The sequence below is a fragment of the Halichondria panicea genome, chromosome 14 (genome assembly GCF_963675165.1).
Source record: "Halichondria panicea chromosome 14, odHalPani1.1, whole genome shotgun sequence".
Lineage (NCBI taxonomy): Eukaryota > Metazoa > Porifera > Demospongiae > Suberitida > Halichondriidae > Halichondria > Halichondria panicea.
The window spans coordinates 5,766,310-5,781,525 of record NC_087390.1 but is presented as its reverse complement, the minus strand read 5'-3'; the positions used below and the strand labels follow the sequence as shown (position 1 = coordinate 5,781,525).

Below are 15,216 nucleotides of genomic sequence, written 5' to 3'. Positions count from 1 at the left end.
AAACTGCACAGGTTCTACTGACAAAACAAAACTGTACAGTTCTACTGACAATAAATACTAGACAATATAATTATACAGCTAGGTTCTTCAACAAGGTAACCATGGCCAGTGTTAACTCACAAGGTATAGACCTAAGACAGTATATATAGTTAAAATGCAGTCTCTGCAGTCTCTAGGGAGGATTGGTGGGATAGATGTTCATCTGTGCACGAGGTCGAGGCTAGACTGCGAGATGCCTGCAAACAAGAGTCATAGAGACGTTAGTATGTAGCTCCATTTATATACCAAATTAGTATGTATGTATACATAATGATATTTAACTACAACTTTCGCACAAAATCTGAGTGTTTAGCTATTAAATACCAACTTTATTATACTGTTTGTCTATTATTAATTCCATAACTTACAATTAACAACCCAAATTCAATAAAAGCATTGTAGGCTGCTTCTGCTTTCGGCCTGGTCTCAGCAGCGTCACTCCACAAGTCTTGTACAAGTTTGACTAGCTCAGGAAATACCTGCGGTGTATATTATTATTTGAGTGCTATAATTATATGTCATTAACAAAAGTACGTATCATGTGGAGTTTGCAATTGTACTTCTTTAGTGCGGAGGATCGAGGTAAAATATATTACGGGAGTGAAATATTAAACGAAACTCACATCGAATTTTTTAGGGATATTTGGTCTATAACTGTTGTTGTGAATGTGCCTTCTCATCTCATCTATTGTAGGCTGTTGAATTCCATCTAATTTCTCACTCATCGGTTGCCGGTACGCTTCCACTTCCTCTGTGTGTGAGTGAGTGGTGAGGGTACAATTCATCATCAAAGTTGCTGCACTAATATAAACGACCTATCAAGTTGTACTATAACCTCTATAATTATTGCATGTATATAATTATACTTGATGTGTTTCTGCCAAAACTAGGGCCTAGCTATAATATTTGTATATAGTGCTAGAATATAATTATTTATGTGAGCATAAAAGTTGTGGCGGCTCGGAAAGCAGAATGCTATAATTATTATTTATGCGATAAACTTATTTCCTTGCTTAAACGCATAAATTACACTTATTCATACCTTGATCTCGTTGAGTTCTGGTTAACAGCTCGTATATAACCACACCAAGGGAATAAGAATCAGTAGCTTTAGCATCAGTCCTACTATTCACCCTGACTTTCATCAGCTCTGGTGCGGCATACATGGGTGTACCGGCTGTCATTGGTTCCTGAATCGTGGTTTATTAGTGGTATGAGTCTTAGTGGCACTTCAGGTAATAACATTTGAAGAAACGAACTTTATAAGGATCGAACCCTATATATCCTTATAAGTTCGTTTCTTCAGATTTCAGGAAAATTGTCAAAAGAATGGCTTTTGAGGAAATCGTCGGAGACAATTGCAAGCTATAGGAAATTCCCAGATAACATATAGCGGGTACATTTGTGAGCCTAATACTAATTTTAGTGAATGAGGCAACGAAGTTAGTTGGTTTGACGATGCATGCAGCATGATTGCCATGACCTTCTGCATGGGACTAAGTATCAAACTGAAACATTGGTGACCCTCACCTTAAGCTTGTTCACCAAATCGCCAAATTTACTCGCTATATATAAGTAGACAATTACGAAAGTATACGTACCTTCACATCCTCAGTAAAAAATTGCCTACTGTGGCCAAAGTCTGCCAGAGCAGCTTCTCCATTGTGTTTCATCAGAATGTTCCCAGTTTTCAAATCACCGTGCACTATGCACGGTGGCCTGCTTCTGTGAAGAAATCCCAGTCCTGCATGTGTATATAATTATAGCCAAAGTTATAATAGAGAGTAAAGATATATAGAGTTATACGCTTTGATTATAGCTGAGAAAATTACCGTGTACTTTCCTATCAGCTATACATAATTATAATTTTCTTGAAGGGGATTCTGTTTTGAAAATTGCCAGGCAAAAGGACATATACCGTATATCAATAGCGGGTATATTTCGAGGGTATAAATGTTTGTGGTTTTCGCAGATTAAGCATGTATATATCGCGAACATTTATAACCGTGAATTTATTATTGCATGCATGCTAAATCCCTGAAAACCTTTCTAAAGGCATTTCTGCAAAAATTTATACCCTCGAAATAATCCGCTATACGGTACTCACCACATGATATTGACTTTCCTAGGAGCTGGAATTCAGCTAACGTCAGCACCTGCCTCTGGATGACAGTGTACACAGAGCCCCGGGTGTGCAGTGCAACCACCAGTCTCATCTCTTTCTCATCGTGTCCGATGAACTTGAGAATGTTCTGGTGGTCGACACTGGAGGATGTGTACACTGCCACCTCTCTGAAGAATCTCTCTCTGGAATTCTCCCGAAAAACCTGCAGTAATTATGGAATTATTCGATGCCGCATTCAAATACCAAATTGCCAATATACTGTATACCCTCGCTAAAATACGCCCATGCACCCTTTTCTGGAAGCAGTTTAGGCTTATTAGAGGACTGTGCACGGGCCTATTAATGTGAGGGTACGGTATGATTACACGACATTAACAAACATAGCACATAACTATATAGCCTCTAATTATGTGCATACATGTAACATAATTATACTCAGTCTATAACTACTACATATATATATATATAAATCAAGAAATAGCAAATGGCTCCGATAATCTGAGCCCTGCACCACCCGTACCGACTGTGTACATATAATTAGTATAGTCACTCACTCACCTTCACGGCGACCTTATTCTCTTGATACGTTCCCTCATACACAACACCATCGCTCCCTTCTCCTAGTACTGCTTCAGACAACAGCAGCCCTGTCAGGTTAGGTCTACTCCCTGTGTATGTAGGATACGGTCTGCCAGTGTCATTAGTGACTAGGTATTCATCATTTCTGCACCGTTTCCAACAGAAAAAGATGACACCGATAGCAAACATTACTACGACTAGGGCGATAATTGCAAGAGTAACCACTATTGCAGTAATGGTGCCATCCGGTAGACCTTGTACCATCGTCACGGTAACGGTTGTAGTTGTTGTTGTTGTAATTGGTTCATTAGGGATGGGGAAAATAATTCTAGGTTCATCATCATCTGTTCTTTCTTGATTGCACAATGTGGCATTGCAACAACAAGAATACTCTAAATTTCCGTCCTCGTCCTCGAAAGGAGAAACCAATTCCAGTATACAGTTATTAGTATATGGAACACAGTGTTCTCCCGAGTGACAAGATAAGTGCTGAAAAAAATAATCCGTTAAATTTTGGTTAGACACAAAATGAATTTAGGCACAGGCCAATATACATGCAAACATGCAAGCATGCGTGAAGGATATACATGTTTATAATTAATTATCTTACTGATGGTGTGAATGTTGTGCCATTATATCGGTAGACCGCATGACACACTGGATCTGGAAATACTGTAGGTTCGCAGACAGCGAAGGGGATCTCACCCGTCACCTCACAAAGTAGTCCAGGAAGAGGAACTGCAATTGGACCATACATGTCTATACTACAGTTTTGTACCTATAAATTATTGCAGTTTGTGAATCAGCTAGTGCACATGTAAATGATAGCCTCGTCCCCACGCCCACTTTCAATTCGAAGGGTAAAAATCTGTGAAGGATTGAAGCTATATATGCTTGTAGTGGCTGCGGGCATGAGGCAAGTCACTGTCAGTGTGGACATTAATTTTGTCTTAAAAAAAGGCTTTTAACTGTGCATGCGGGTCCAAAGTATAATTTATAGTGACCTTTTAATTAATATACAGTGGAACCTCTGTTAACAACCACCTCCGAATAAAAGCCAGTTGCTATATAACGGCCATCAGGCACTCAGGTCCCAAATGAACAGTTTGTGTACAAAACAACCTCTCAACAAAGGCACCCTCTGTGTATAAAGGCCAAAACATTGTTCCCTATATGCAAGAGTCACATCAAATTAAGGTTTACAAAAACAACTTGCAGGTTTTACCAGGTTGCGTTGATGAGTTTGAGGGCATTGTCATGCACACTGAAGTGAGTAGCAATATGAGAAAGCTGCAGAATGAAAAGGGAGTACATCAATTAACATTTACTGTAGTGCATGAGTTAGGCAATGATATTGCACATGCATGAAATTAATTATTTCATGTAAGGGTAAGTATAGGTGCATAACATCGAAGCATGACGTAATTATGCATGCTGCAAAATTAATGGATGGTTGGTTAGGCTCAGGGCTCAAGTTAGGCGTTGCCCCATTTCTATACATGTATAGCGGATAATTTTCGTGGGCAAGCTAACCTCCACGAAATTTCCCCATGCATACACAAAAACCTGACCTCCCCATGCGATATATGATATGCATGCCTGAATCTCTAGAGAGTAACAGGATGTGAGCTGTTGCATTCCTACCCATGCATGAGCAATTTTTACAACTTGTGGTTTTGTATGACCAATAGGTTGGGCTCATCTACTATACTATTGACATTCAAAATCTCACACTTGCACCCCTGCTGTGCAATGTCAGCACTTTAAATTCAAAAATACAATGTGAAAAAGTAGTCTGAAGAGCAATTGCAGCATAAAAACACAAACTTAGCTATTGTTAATTTATGAGGCTATGAATAATTATACCTATCACTCACACATGCATTATCAGACTGATAGCTATACAAACACTGAGCTAGAATGCAGCTGCAATTCTCTGCAATATTTTATGCACCTGGTCTCTCTCCAACTGGCCATGGTGCAGTGTGCAGACTCAGAACAAATGCAACTCTTGAATATCTCCAGTGTCCTTCTGATCTGAGCTGAGCTGCTGCAGCATTCAATCACAGGTAACTTTCGAGGGCGGCTTAACTGCTACTTATTCAGGGCAGGTAGACCAAATTTTTGCTAATTGTTAACATTGACAATTTTTAATTATGAGGTTTGAGATAATTATGTGTCACTGAATTCAACACAAAAATTACAAATCTGTTTGCCTAATAAAATAATTATGGAATTATGAATAAGAGTGTGTTTGCTGTGAACTAAGCTATCTGCCAGTGTCTACTTTTCTCTTCCTGACAGCTTCGAACAACTCCTTACATCTCTTGACACACTCATCCTGCACAGTGAAACAATACAACATAGTAATCAAACAGATTTGTATAAGACTGGCTCAAAAAACTGTACACATGGCTAATACAGTAGAACAACTCTAAATGGCCCACCCAGTGGCGTAGGCAGAGGGGGGCTGATGGGGCTAGAGCCCCCCCCCCTTTTGTGCTCCATCAATTTCAACTTAGCTTGAATTACCGTGATCTGTCAATCTATTCTGCTCTACTGCATGCATAGTTACTAGAATGATGTCATGTAATTGAAATGTGGGCAGGGCTATCCGATGTGCGCATGCTTGCTGAGGAAAAGTGATGACCTTTTTTTAGAGAAACTACAATGAAAGTCTGCGCCTATGCTAAACCAATTTGAGCCCTGCCCTTCCCAAAATCCTGGCTACGCCAACTGTGAGGCCAGGTCCCTATCCCTAATGAACAGTTTGTGTAGAAAAAAACCTCAACAAAAGCCACCTCTGTATAATGGCTAAAACTTTGTTCCATTGTACAACACAATTATTGTTTGCAAATTTGTTGACGCTCTGTTTTGTGTGGCTGCCAGAACTCAACATCATAATTATTACAAAGTAGCATACATTCAAAAATAGCACAACAACAATTTTAAGGTTATGTACTCTCAAGCTCAAATAGAATTCTCTCTTTGCTTATTTTCTCCTTGAGTACGTACCATTGATTTTCCAGGAACAGCTCTAGAAACATTTTCCCAGCGATCCTCAGAGAACTTTGGATAGTGAGAGAGGGCCCACTCCAGTTGAGTCTGTTGGTACTGGCTCCAGTTATCACTAGGCAACGAGCTAGCCTCAGGGGAAAAAAGAGAAATCTCCGGTAAATATTATGCAGGAGATTAATTGAATTACGCATACTTGTGTGGGCAAAAATAAAGACTTATGTAATTGGTAAGGATCATGTAATTAAGTAACAAAATATGCAATACCAGCAGTTACCTGCATTGATCCTCAGAGTCATTAGTGGCAAGTGATTCGTGTTCAAATTTCGAGTTTTTGTGGGTCTTTCCGTTAGCTCTTTGACCAGCTCCAATATTCTCCACAGTCTCGACTTCAGTTGTGCCTTCTCTATTTCTACCCAGTGTCTTGTTACCGCTGCTCTGTGGGGCGGCGAGTTTTGAGCTCTTCTTTGACGCAGTCTTGTAACTGTCATCATCTAAGTCGTTCATTACTGCCTCCAACTGATCCTCGTAGCTACCTAACTCGTACACCTCTTCATCTGTAGCACTGATTTGATTTGATTCTCCAGTGTCAGCTTGATCCTTTTGATGCACTTCATTTTGACGAAGTTGATTTTGATACGTTTTCCGACCAGAACGTCTCCTAATAGATTTCTCCTCGATTTTGTCATCTTCTTCGCTTTCTTTATCACTTTCATCTTGTTGTTCGGAGGGTTGAGAGTCTTGTTGCTTGAGGTGAATGGCTTCCTTCCATTCTGAGTATGGGATACTGGCTGTGTGCATGTGTGGTGAGTGTGTGTGTGTGTGTGTGTGTGTGTGTGTGTGTGTGTGTGTGGTGTGTGGGTGAGGGTGTGTGTGGGTGGGTGAGAGTGTGTGTGTGTGTGTGTGTGTGTGTGTGTGTGTGTGTGTGTGAGTGTGTGTGTCTAGTTGTAATGTTACCAGGCCTACTTGTACTGGTGGTATATACAATTGTTTTATGGCCCACTCAAAGTTAGCAAGCAAAACAGTGATCACTTTAGGCCAAGATGAAATTTCCATTTAGTTATATCATTACTTAGTACCATTGCACATAACTAACTATTAACTAGAGTGACACAAGGTGTCATGGGGGGGCGAGCGAAAGCGGTTGAGTTAAGGGTTTGTCCAAGTTCACCCGTGTTAATGTGATCAGTCAGCCTCACCGCTCTATTTAGCTATAGTGACTCTGAGACCATATAGCTGAGACTGAGCTGCATGGCTGGCTGGCTGGCTGGCTGGCCTGGATTGGTCAAAATGTTAATGTCATAATGAGGTTAAGAAATGTAAAAGTAGTTTGGAAGTGCCCCTTGTTAGTTAATATTATTGTATTGTGGACCAAGCAAGGTTTTTATTATCACAAGACAACAATACATGCAGGCTAGGTGTGCCTGTCATCTCAAGAGTGTCTGTGTCTTGTCAGAGCTTAGTGTAGCTAGCCAGTGGTGCCCATGCGCATTAATTCACGCTAGAAATTGGTAAAGGGTCTCGAGTACGAAAAACAAATATCGTGCCAGTCCATGACAGACACACACACACATAGCCTCGATACCAGGCCACACTATCATCAGGGAAGTGGGCCTGGTATCGACTGCTTGTGTATGCACTAACCATCTACCGGTATCTGGCGGCTACGGATAACAACGTTTTATGACATCACAACAAATGGAAGTAGATTGAAGGAGAAAATTCGATTGAAGGTTTCTAGCCCATCTGATAGCATTCTGATAGCTACCCTTAGCCTGCTATGTTAACAAAAGACTCACAGCCTGCAACAGTGTGGATGACAATCGTCTGAACGGGGTGAAAGCTGATAGTAGCCTATATGGACAGGCCACGCCCATCTAATACTAACCTTGGTGAAGTCTACAATCAGAATGAAAATAGCTATGCAACAAACCTACAGCTCTGTCTCTAGCTAGCTAGCTATATAGCTCTGTGTATGACTATGTCTGTACAGTATATTTTTCTGAGCAGTATGGAAATTTTAGGGGAAAATTATCCAATAATTTTGCGCATGCGCAAACAGTTATATAGTAGCAGGCCTTTTCTTTCGTCTTGAAGGCCAGTGAAGGAGCCTAACACACACAGACAGACAGACCAAATTTCAACGTTGCACACTAGGTAAGAAACTCACAAAGGAACTCGCTTCGCTCGCCCCAATTATACCCATTATGGCATACATAAAGTTGACCACAATGCACAATACAGTGGCTGTCAATGTTGTATCGATGTGGAAAGTGGGCGTACCACACAATACCACACAATAATGGAATTGGCTGGCTGGCCAGGTTGTCACTGGCTCAACCATTAATCCCTTAGCTTCCCTATAGCTAAGGGAGTATATATTAATGTACACAATAGCATTGCTTATAGGTAGCTAGCTATGAGAGTTTATAGCTTGTAGCAATACAAGCTAAGTACAAGCTAAAAAACAACTTTGTGTACCAGCCTCAGTCTAGATTTATACTAAATGTACACGTACGTACATGTGCATTTAATTCACATTTAAGCAACTTACCCTGCTCTAGCTCTGTGATACTTCTAGCATAGATACTATAAATTTTCTATGCTTCCAGTGATAGCGAACCACGAGACAATGGCAGGATGATACTTGCAATGCCCCACCCACCTTTTGCAAAGCCTTTGTGGCGCATGCGCATTATCCCCAACAATAAACATTAGCTGACAATAATTATACAAAAACTGTACAGGTTTTCTACTGACAATAAATACTAGACAATATAATTGAAACTGCACAGGTTCTACTGACAAAACAAAACTGTACAGTTCTACTGACAATAAATACTAGACAATATAATTATACAGCTAGGTTCTTCAACAAGGTAACCATGGCCAGTGTTAACTCACAAGGTATAGACCTAAGACAGTATATATAGTTAAAATGCAGTCTCTGCAGTCTCTAGGGAGGGTTGGTGGGATAGATGTTCATCTGTGCACGAGGTCGAGGCTAGACTGCGAGATGCCTGCAAACAAGAGTCATAGAGACATTAGTATGTAGCTCCATTCATATCAAAACATTGCAATGTGAAATGTCAAATTAAAATTGTTATCGCCCACTCAATAATTGTGACGTTTTCGTGTCATAACTTGTCATATTTGTCATTTCCTCTTCATAATAAATAATAAAAGTACTGCAGTGTAATCAGCAAACAAGGTAGCATAGATTCAAGTTAGCATCTGTACCTTTCTTCTGCAGACCAGATTATACTTTAATCTTGGTTCCTAACTCAAAATACAATGAAAAAGAGAATACACTAAGTCTGTAATCAGTTATCAGTGTCACTGTTCGGACTTTCATCCAGTCCATCAAGTCTACCAGCTATTCTCTCCATTCATAATTACTCTACTCATCATCATATCCGATATATATATGTTAACTATCTCTTGATGGATCGTCAGTGTCGGTAAATCCCACCAGGAGAGAGTTTTTCAGGGGCTTTCTTCAGTTCCTGGGCACTGTCTTTGCTTTGCCTTGCTTGTCTTGGAAACTTGACATCAGCTCTATGTTACAGTAGTATACCTTGGCTGTTACTTGGGCTGATCTGTCATCCTCAGTAGGTATACAGTAGTCTAGCTGGCACAATAAACTTAAGCTAGCTCTACTTTACATGCACTTATGCAAAATTAACGCTGCTTAACACTAACAGGAAACTAGGCAACCCACATTCATATGAATCCTTAGGAATTACTTGTGCTGCCTAGCACCGAACTAAAGGTAAATACCCTTCCCACAAAAATTTATGATGTAAAGTATGGGACAGTCCCTTTCCAGTCACTGCAATTCAATGGTAAAACTGTCATCACTGTTATATTTCAAACCTGAAAAACACTGTATGCAGCTCATGTAGAAACTGCATGTGAGGTATCATTGGAAAGAGTAATAGCTAGATTATACAATAGAGAGCAAACTAAAATTATTTCTAGGTAAAATTCTTTCTTTTTTAGTGTTTGAAGTACAAATTGTGTGTTTTTGTCTCACTTTTTACTGCATTTGTATACTTGTAGATTAAATGTTTGATGACAACTTTTACATATTTTTTACATTCATTTGACAAAATGTTTTGATATGTTATATACCAAATTAGTATGTATGTATACATAATGATATTTAACTACAACTGTCGCACAAAATCTGAGTGTTTAGCTATTAAATATCAACTTTATTATACTGTTTGTCTATTATTAATTCCATAACTTACAATTAACAACCCAAATTCAATAAAAGCATTGTAGGCTGCTTCTGCTTTCGGCCTGGTCTCAGCAGCGTCACTCCACAAGTCTTGTACAAGTTTGACTAGCTCAGGAAATACCTGCGGTGTATATTATTATTTGAGTGCTATAATTATATGTCATTAACAAAAGCACGTATCATGTGGAGTTTGCAATTGTACTTCTTTAGTGCGGAGGATCGAGGTAAAATATATTACGGGAGTGAAATATTAAACGAAACTCACATCGAATTTTTTAGGGATATTTGGTCTATAACTGTTGTTGTGAATGTGCCTTCTCATCTCGTCTATTGTAGGCTGTTGAATTCCAGCTAATTTCTCACTCATGGGCTGCTTCTAAGCTTCTACTTCCTCTGTGTGTGAGTGAGTGGTGAGGGTACAATTCATCATCAAAGTTGCTGCACTAATATAAACGACCTATCAAGTTGTACTATAACCTCTATAACTAGAGCACTAAAGTGCAAACCCTCGGCTGGTGACATGATTATAAAGAAACCAGAAGAGTGATATAATGCAGTGCATATAGTGATGTTGTCATGTATGACTTGCACAGAAACTCAGGAGCAATAAAGAATGGAGGCATGCTGAAACATTTGAGAACAGGTAGTGGTACTATAGATATATGCACTGTGGATTAGGATCACAGCAAAGAAGTATGGCTCCAGGTCCTGCATATATCATGGGTAGGATTCGCAAAAGCAGGAGCTATAATTCAAGATTTCTACTTTAATGACCCTGTTCCATTGTTCCTGGTATATACAGCTTTCTACTGTAGTGACCCTGTTCCATTGTTCCTGGTACAGGATCACTTCAGTTATAAGTAACGCATGTGCAAGTTCTGTTCAAGCTACATTTTGCTCGCTTTTATTAGACAACGAAGCTTTAACACCGAAAGCTGCCACTATTAGAAGTACTAACTTGTTGTGTGGAGGCTACCCATGCTGTAAACGCAGTGCTAGAGCATCCAGGTAAGCAGACCCAGTCACAAGCTTCTTAGCTTTTGCTCGTTTTTATTTGACAACGAAGGTTTAACATCAAATTCTGCCACTATTAAAACTAATAACTTGTTGTATGAAGGCTATCCGTGCTGTAAAAGCAGTGCTGTGACATCCAGGTGAGTAGATTCACCTGTCACAAACAAACAAACAAACAAACCAAACGACTACTATAACCCGTGGCCGCCCATGCGCCTCGGGTTAATTATTGCATGTATATAATTATACTTGATGTGTTTCTGCCAAAACTAGGGCCTAGCTATAATATTTGTATATAGTGCTAGAATATATGTGAGCATAAAAGTTGTGGCGGCTCGGAAAGCAGAATGCTATAATTATTATTTATGCGATAAACTTATTTCCTTGCTTAAACGCATAAATTACACTTATTCATACCTTGATCTCGTTGAGTTCTGGTTAACAGCTCGTATATAACCACACCAAGGGAATAAGAATCAGTAGCTTTAGCATCAGTCCTGCTATTCACCCTGACTTTCATCAGCTCTGGTGCGGCATACATGGGTGTACCGGCTGTCATTGGTTCCTGAATCGTGGTTTATTAGTGGTATGAGTCTTAGCGGTACTTCAGGTAATAACATTTGAAGAAACGAACTTTATAAGGATCGAACCCTATATATCCTTATAAGTTCGCTTCTTCAGATTTCAGGAAAATTGTCAAAAGAATGGCTTTTGAGGAAATCGTCGGAGACAATTGCAAGCTATAGGAAATTCCCAGACAATATATAGCGGGTACATTTGTGAGCCTAATACTAATTTTAGTGAATGAGGTAGTTGGTTTGACGATGCATGCAGCATGAATTGCCATGACCTTCTGCATGGGACTAAGTATCAAACTGAAACATTGGTGACCCTCACCTTAAGCTTGTTCACCAAATCGCCAAATTTACCCGCTATATATAAGTAGACAATTACGAAAGTATACGTACCTTCACATCCTCAGTAAAAAATTGCCTACTGTGGCCAAAGTCTGCCAGAGCAGCTTCTCCGTTGTGTTTCATCAGAATGTTCCCAGTTTTCAAATCACCGTGCACTATGCACGGTGGCCTGCTTCTGTGAAGAAATCCCAGTCCTGCATGTGTATATAATTATAGCCAAAATTATAATAGAGAGTAAAGATATATAGAGTTATACGCTTTGATTATAGCTGAGAAAATTACCGTGTACTTTCATATCAGCTATACATAATTATAATTTTCTTGAAGGGGATTCTGTTTTGAAAATTGCCAGGCAAAAGGACATTATACCGTATATCAATAGCGGGTATATTTCGAGGGTATAAATGTTTGTGGTTTTCGCGGATTAAGCATGTATATATCGTGAACATTTATAACCGTGAATTTATTATTGCATGCTAAATCCCTGAAAACCTTTCTAAAGGCATTTCTGCGAAAATTTATACCCTCAAAATAATCCGCTATACAGTACTCACCACATGATATTGACTTTCCTAGGAGCTGGAATTCAGCTAATGTCAGCACCTGCCTCTGGATGACAGTGTACACAGAGCCCCGGGTGTGCAGTGCAACCACCAGTCTCATCTCTTTCTCATCGTGTCCGATGAACTTGAGAATGTTCTGGTGGTCGACACTGGAGGATGTGTACACTGCCACCTCTCTGAAGAATCTCTCTCTGGAATTCTCCCGAAAAACCTGCAGTAATTATGGAATTATTCGATGCCGCATTCAAATACCAAATTGCCAATATACTGTATACCCTCGCAAAAATACGCCCACCCTTTTCTTGAAGCAGTTTAGGCTTATTAGAGGACTGCGCACGGGCCTATTAATGCGAGGGTACGGTATGATTAGAGAGAATGCACGACATTAACAAACATAGCACATAACTATATAGCCTCTAATTATGTGCATACATGTAACATAATTATACTCAGTCTATAACTGCTATATAATTATATATAAATCAAGAAATAGCAAATGGCTCCGATAATCTGAGCCCTGCACCAGCCGTATACCGACTGTGTACATATAATTAGTATAGTCACTCACTCACCTTCACGGCAACCTTATTCTCTTGATACGTTCCCTCATACACAACACCATCGCTCCCTTCTCCGAGTACTGCTTCAGACAACAGCAGCCCTGTCAGGTTAGGTCTACTCCCTGTGTATGTAGGATACGGTCTGCCAGTGTCATTAGTGACTAGGTATTCATCATTTCTGCATCGTTTCCAACAGAAAAAGATGACACCGATAGCAAACATTACTACGACTAGGGCGATAATTGCAAGAGTAACCACTATTGCAGTAATGGTGCCATCCGGTAGACCTTGTACCATCGTCACGGTAACGGTTGTAGTTGTTGTTGTTGTAATTGGTTCATTAGGGATGGGGAAAATAATTCTAGGTTCATCATTATCTGTTCTTTCTTGATTGCACAATGTGGCATTGCAGCAACAAGAATACTCTAAATTTCTGTCCTCGTCCTCGAAAGGAGAAACCAATTCCAGTATACAGTTATTAGCATATGGAACACAGTGTTCTCCCGAGTGACAAGATAAGTGCTGAAAAAAATAAATTTTGGTTAGACACAAAATGAATTTAGGCACCGGCCAATATACATGCAAACATACATGCATGCGTGAAGGATATACATGTTTATCTTACTGATGGTATGAATGTTATCCCATTATATCGGTAGACTGCATGACAAACTGGGTCTGGAAATATTGTTGGTTCGCAGACAGCGAAGGGGATCTCACCCGTCACCTCACAAAGTAGTCCAGGAAGAGGAACTGCAATTGGACCATACATATCTATACTACAGTTTTGTACCTATAAATTATTGCAGTTTGTGAATCAGCTAGTGCACATGTAAATGATAGCCTCGTCCCCACGCCCACCTTCAATTCGAAGGATAAAAATCTGTGAAGGATTGAAACTATATATGCTTGTAGTGGCTGCGGGCATGAGGCAAGTCACTGTCAGTGTGGACATTAATTCTGTCTTAAAAAAAGGCTTTTAACTGTGCATACGGGTCCAAAGTATAATTTATAGTGACCTTTTAATTAATATACATGCATGCAGTGGAACCTCTGTTAACAACCACCTCCGAATAAAGGCCAGTTGCTATATAACGGCCAGGTCCCAAATGAACAGTTTGTGTACAAAACAACCTCTCAACAAAGGCACCCTCTGTGTATAAAGGCCAAAACATTATTCCCTATATGCAAGAGTCACATCAAATTAAGGTTTACAAAAACAACTTGCAGGTTTTACCAGGTTGCGTTGATGAGTTTGAGGGCATTGTCATGCACACTGAAGTGAGTAGCAATATGAGAAAGCTGCAGAATGAAAAGGGAGTACATCAATTAACATTTACTGTAGTGCATGAGTTAGGCAATGATATTGCACATGCATGAAATTAATTATTTCATGTAAGGGTAAGTATAGGTGCATAACATCGAAGCATGACGTAATTATGCATGCTGCAAAATTAATGGATGGTTAGGCTCAGGGCTCAAGTTAGGCGTTGCCCCATTTCTATACATGTATAGCGGATAATTTTCGTGGGCAAGCTAACCTCCACGAAATTTCCCCCATGCATACACAAAAACCTGACCTCCCCATGCGATATATGATATGCCTTGATCTCTAGAGAGTAACAGGATGTGAGCTGTTGTATTCCTACCCATGCATGAGCAATTTTTACAACTTGTGGTTTTGTATGACCAATAGGTTGGGCTCATCTACTATGCTATTGACATTCAAAATCTCACACTTGCACCCCTGCTGTGCAATGTCAGCACTTTAAATTCAAAAATACAATGTGAAAAAGTAGTCTGAAGAGCAATTGCAGCATAAAAACACAAACTTAGCTATTGTTAATTTATGAGGCTATGAATAATTATACCTATCACTCACACATGCACATGCATTATCAGACTGATAGCTATACAAACACTGAGCTAGAATGCAGCTGCAATTCTCTGCAATATTTTATGCACCTGGTCTCTCTCCAACTGGCCATGGTGCAGTGTGCAGACTCAGAACAAATGCAACTCTTGAATATCTCCAGTGTCCTTCTGATCTGAGCTGAGCTGCTGCAGCATTCAATCACAGGTAACTTTCGAGGGCGGCTTAACTGCTACTTATTCAGGGCAGGTAGACCAAATTTTTGCTAATTGTTAACATTGACAA

At 39.7% G+C, this 15,216-nt stretch overlaps 3 protein-coding genes across 3 annotated transcripts; all 3 read right to left on the bottom strand.

Annotated features, from left to right (window-relative positions):
• Positions 1 to 65: 65 nt before the first annotated feature.
• Positions 66 to 3,229, bottom strand: LOC135347933 (activin receptor type-1B-like). The gene is made up of 7 exons (XM_064546072.1): positions 2,723 to 3,229; positions 2,147 to 2,366; positions 1,641 to 1,783; positions 1,082 to 1,229; positions 663 to 790; positions 408 to 518; positions 66 to 236 (listed from the first exon to the last, which is right to left on the bottom strand). The coding sequence occupies exons 1-7, from the start codon at positions 3,005 to 3,007 to the stop codon at positions 150 to 152; spliced, it is 1,122 nt and encodes a 373-aa protein (XP_064402142.1). The 5' UTR covers positions 3,008 to 3,229; the 3' UTR covers positions 66 to 149.
• A 1,645-nt stretch (positions 3,230 to 4,874) lies between these two features.
• Positions 4,875 to 6,916, bottom strand: LOC135347960 (dnaJ homolog subfamily C member 1-like). The gene is made up of 4 exons (XM_064546118.1): positions 6,855 to 6,916; positions 6,036 to 6,549; positions 5,759 to 5,885; positions 4,875 to 5,084 (listed from the first exon to the last, which is right to left on the bottom strand). The coding sequence occupies exons 1-4, from the start codon at positions 6,880 to 6,882 to the stop codon at positions 5,013 to 5,015; spliced, it is 741 nt and encodes a 246-aa protein (XP_064402188.1). The 5' UTR covers positions 6,883 to 6,916; the 3' UTR covers positions 4,875 to 5,012.
• Positions 6,917 to 8,616: 1,700 nt separating this feature from the next.
• Positions 8,617 to 13,351, bottom strand: LOC135347961 (activin receptor type-1B-like). The gene is made up of 7 exons (XM_064546120.1): positions 13,071 to 13,351; positions 12,490 to 12,709; positions 11,987 to 12,129; positions 11,436 to 11,583; positions 10,270 to 10,397; positions 10,015 to 10,125; positions 8,617 to 8,778 (listed from the first exon to the last, which is right to left on the bottom strand). Exons 1-5 carry the CDS (start codon positions 13,278 to 13,280, stop codon positions 10,381 to 10,383), a joined length of 738 nt encoding a protein of 245 aa, XP_064402190.1. The 5' UTR covers positions 13,281 to 13,351; the 3' UTR covers positions 8,617 to 8,778; positions 10,015 to 10,125; positions 10,270 to 10,380.
• Positions 13,352 to 15,216: the final 1,865 nt, after the last annotated feature.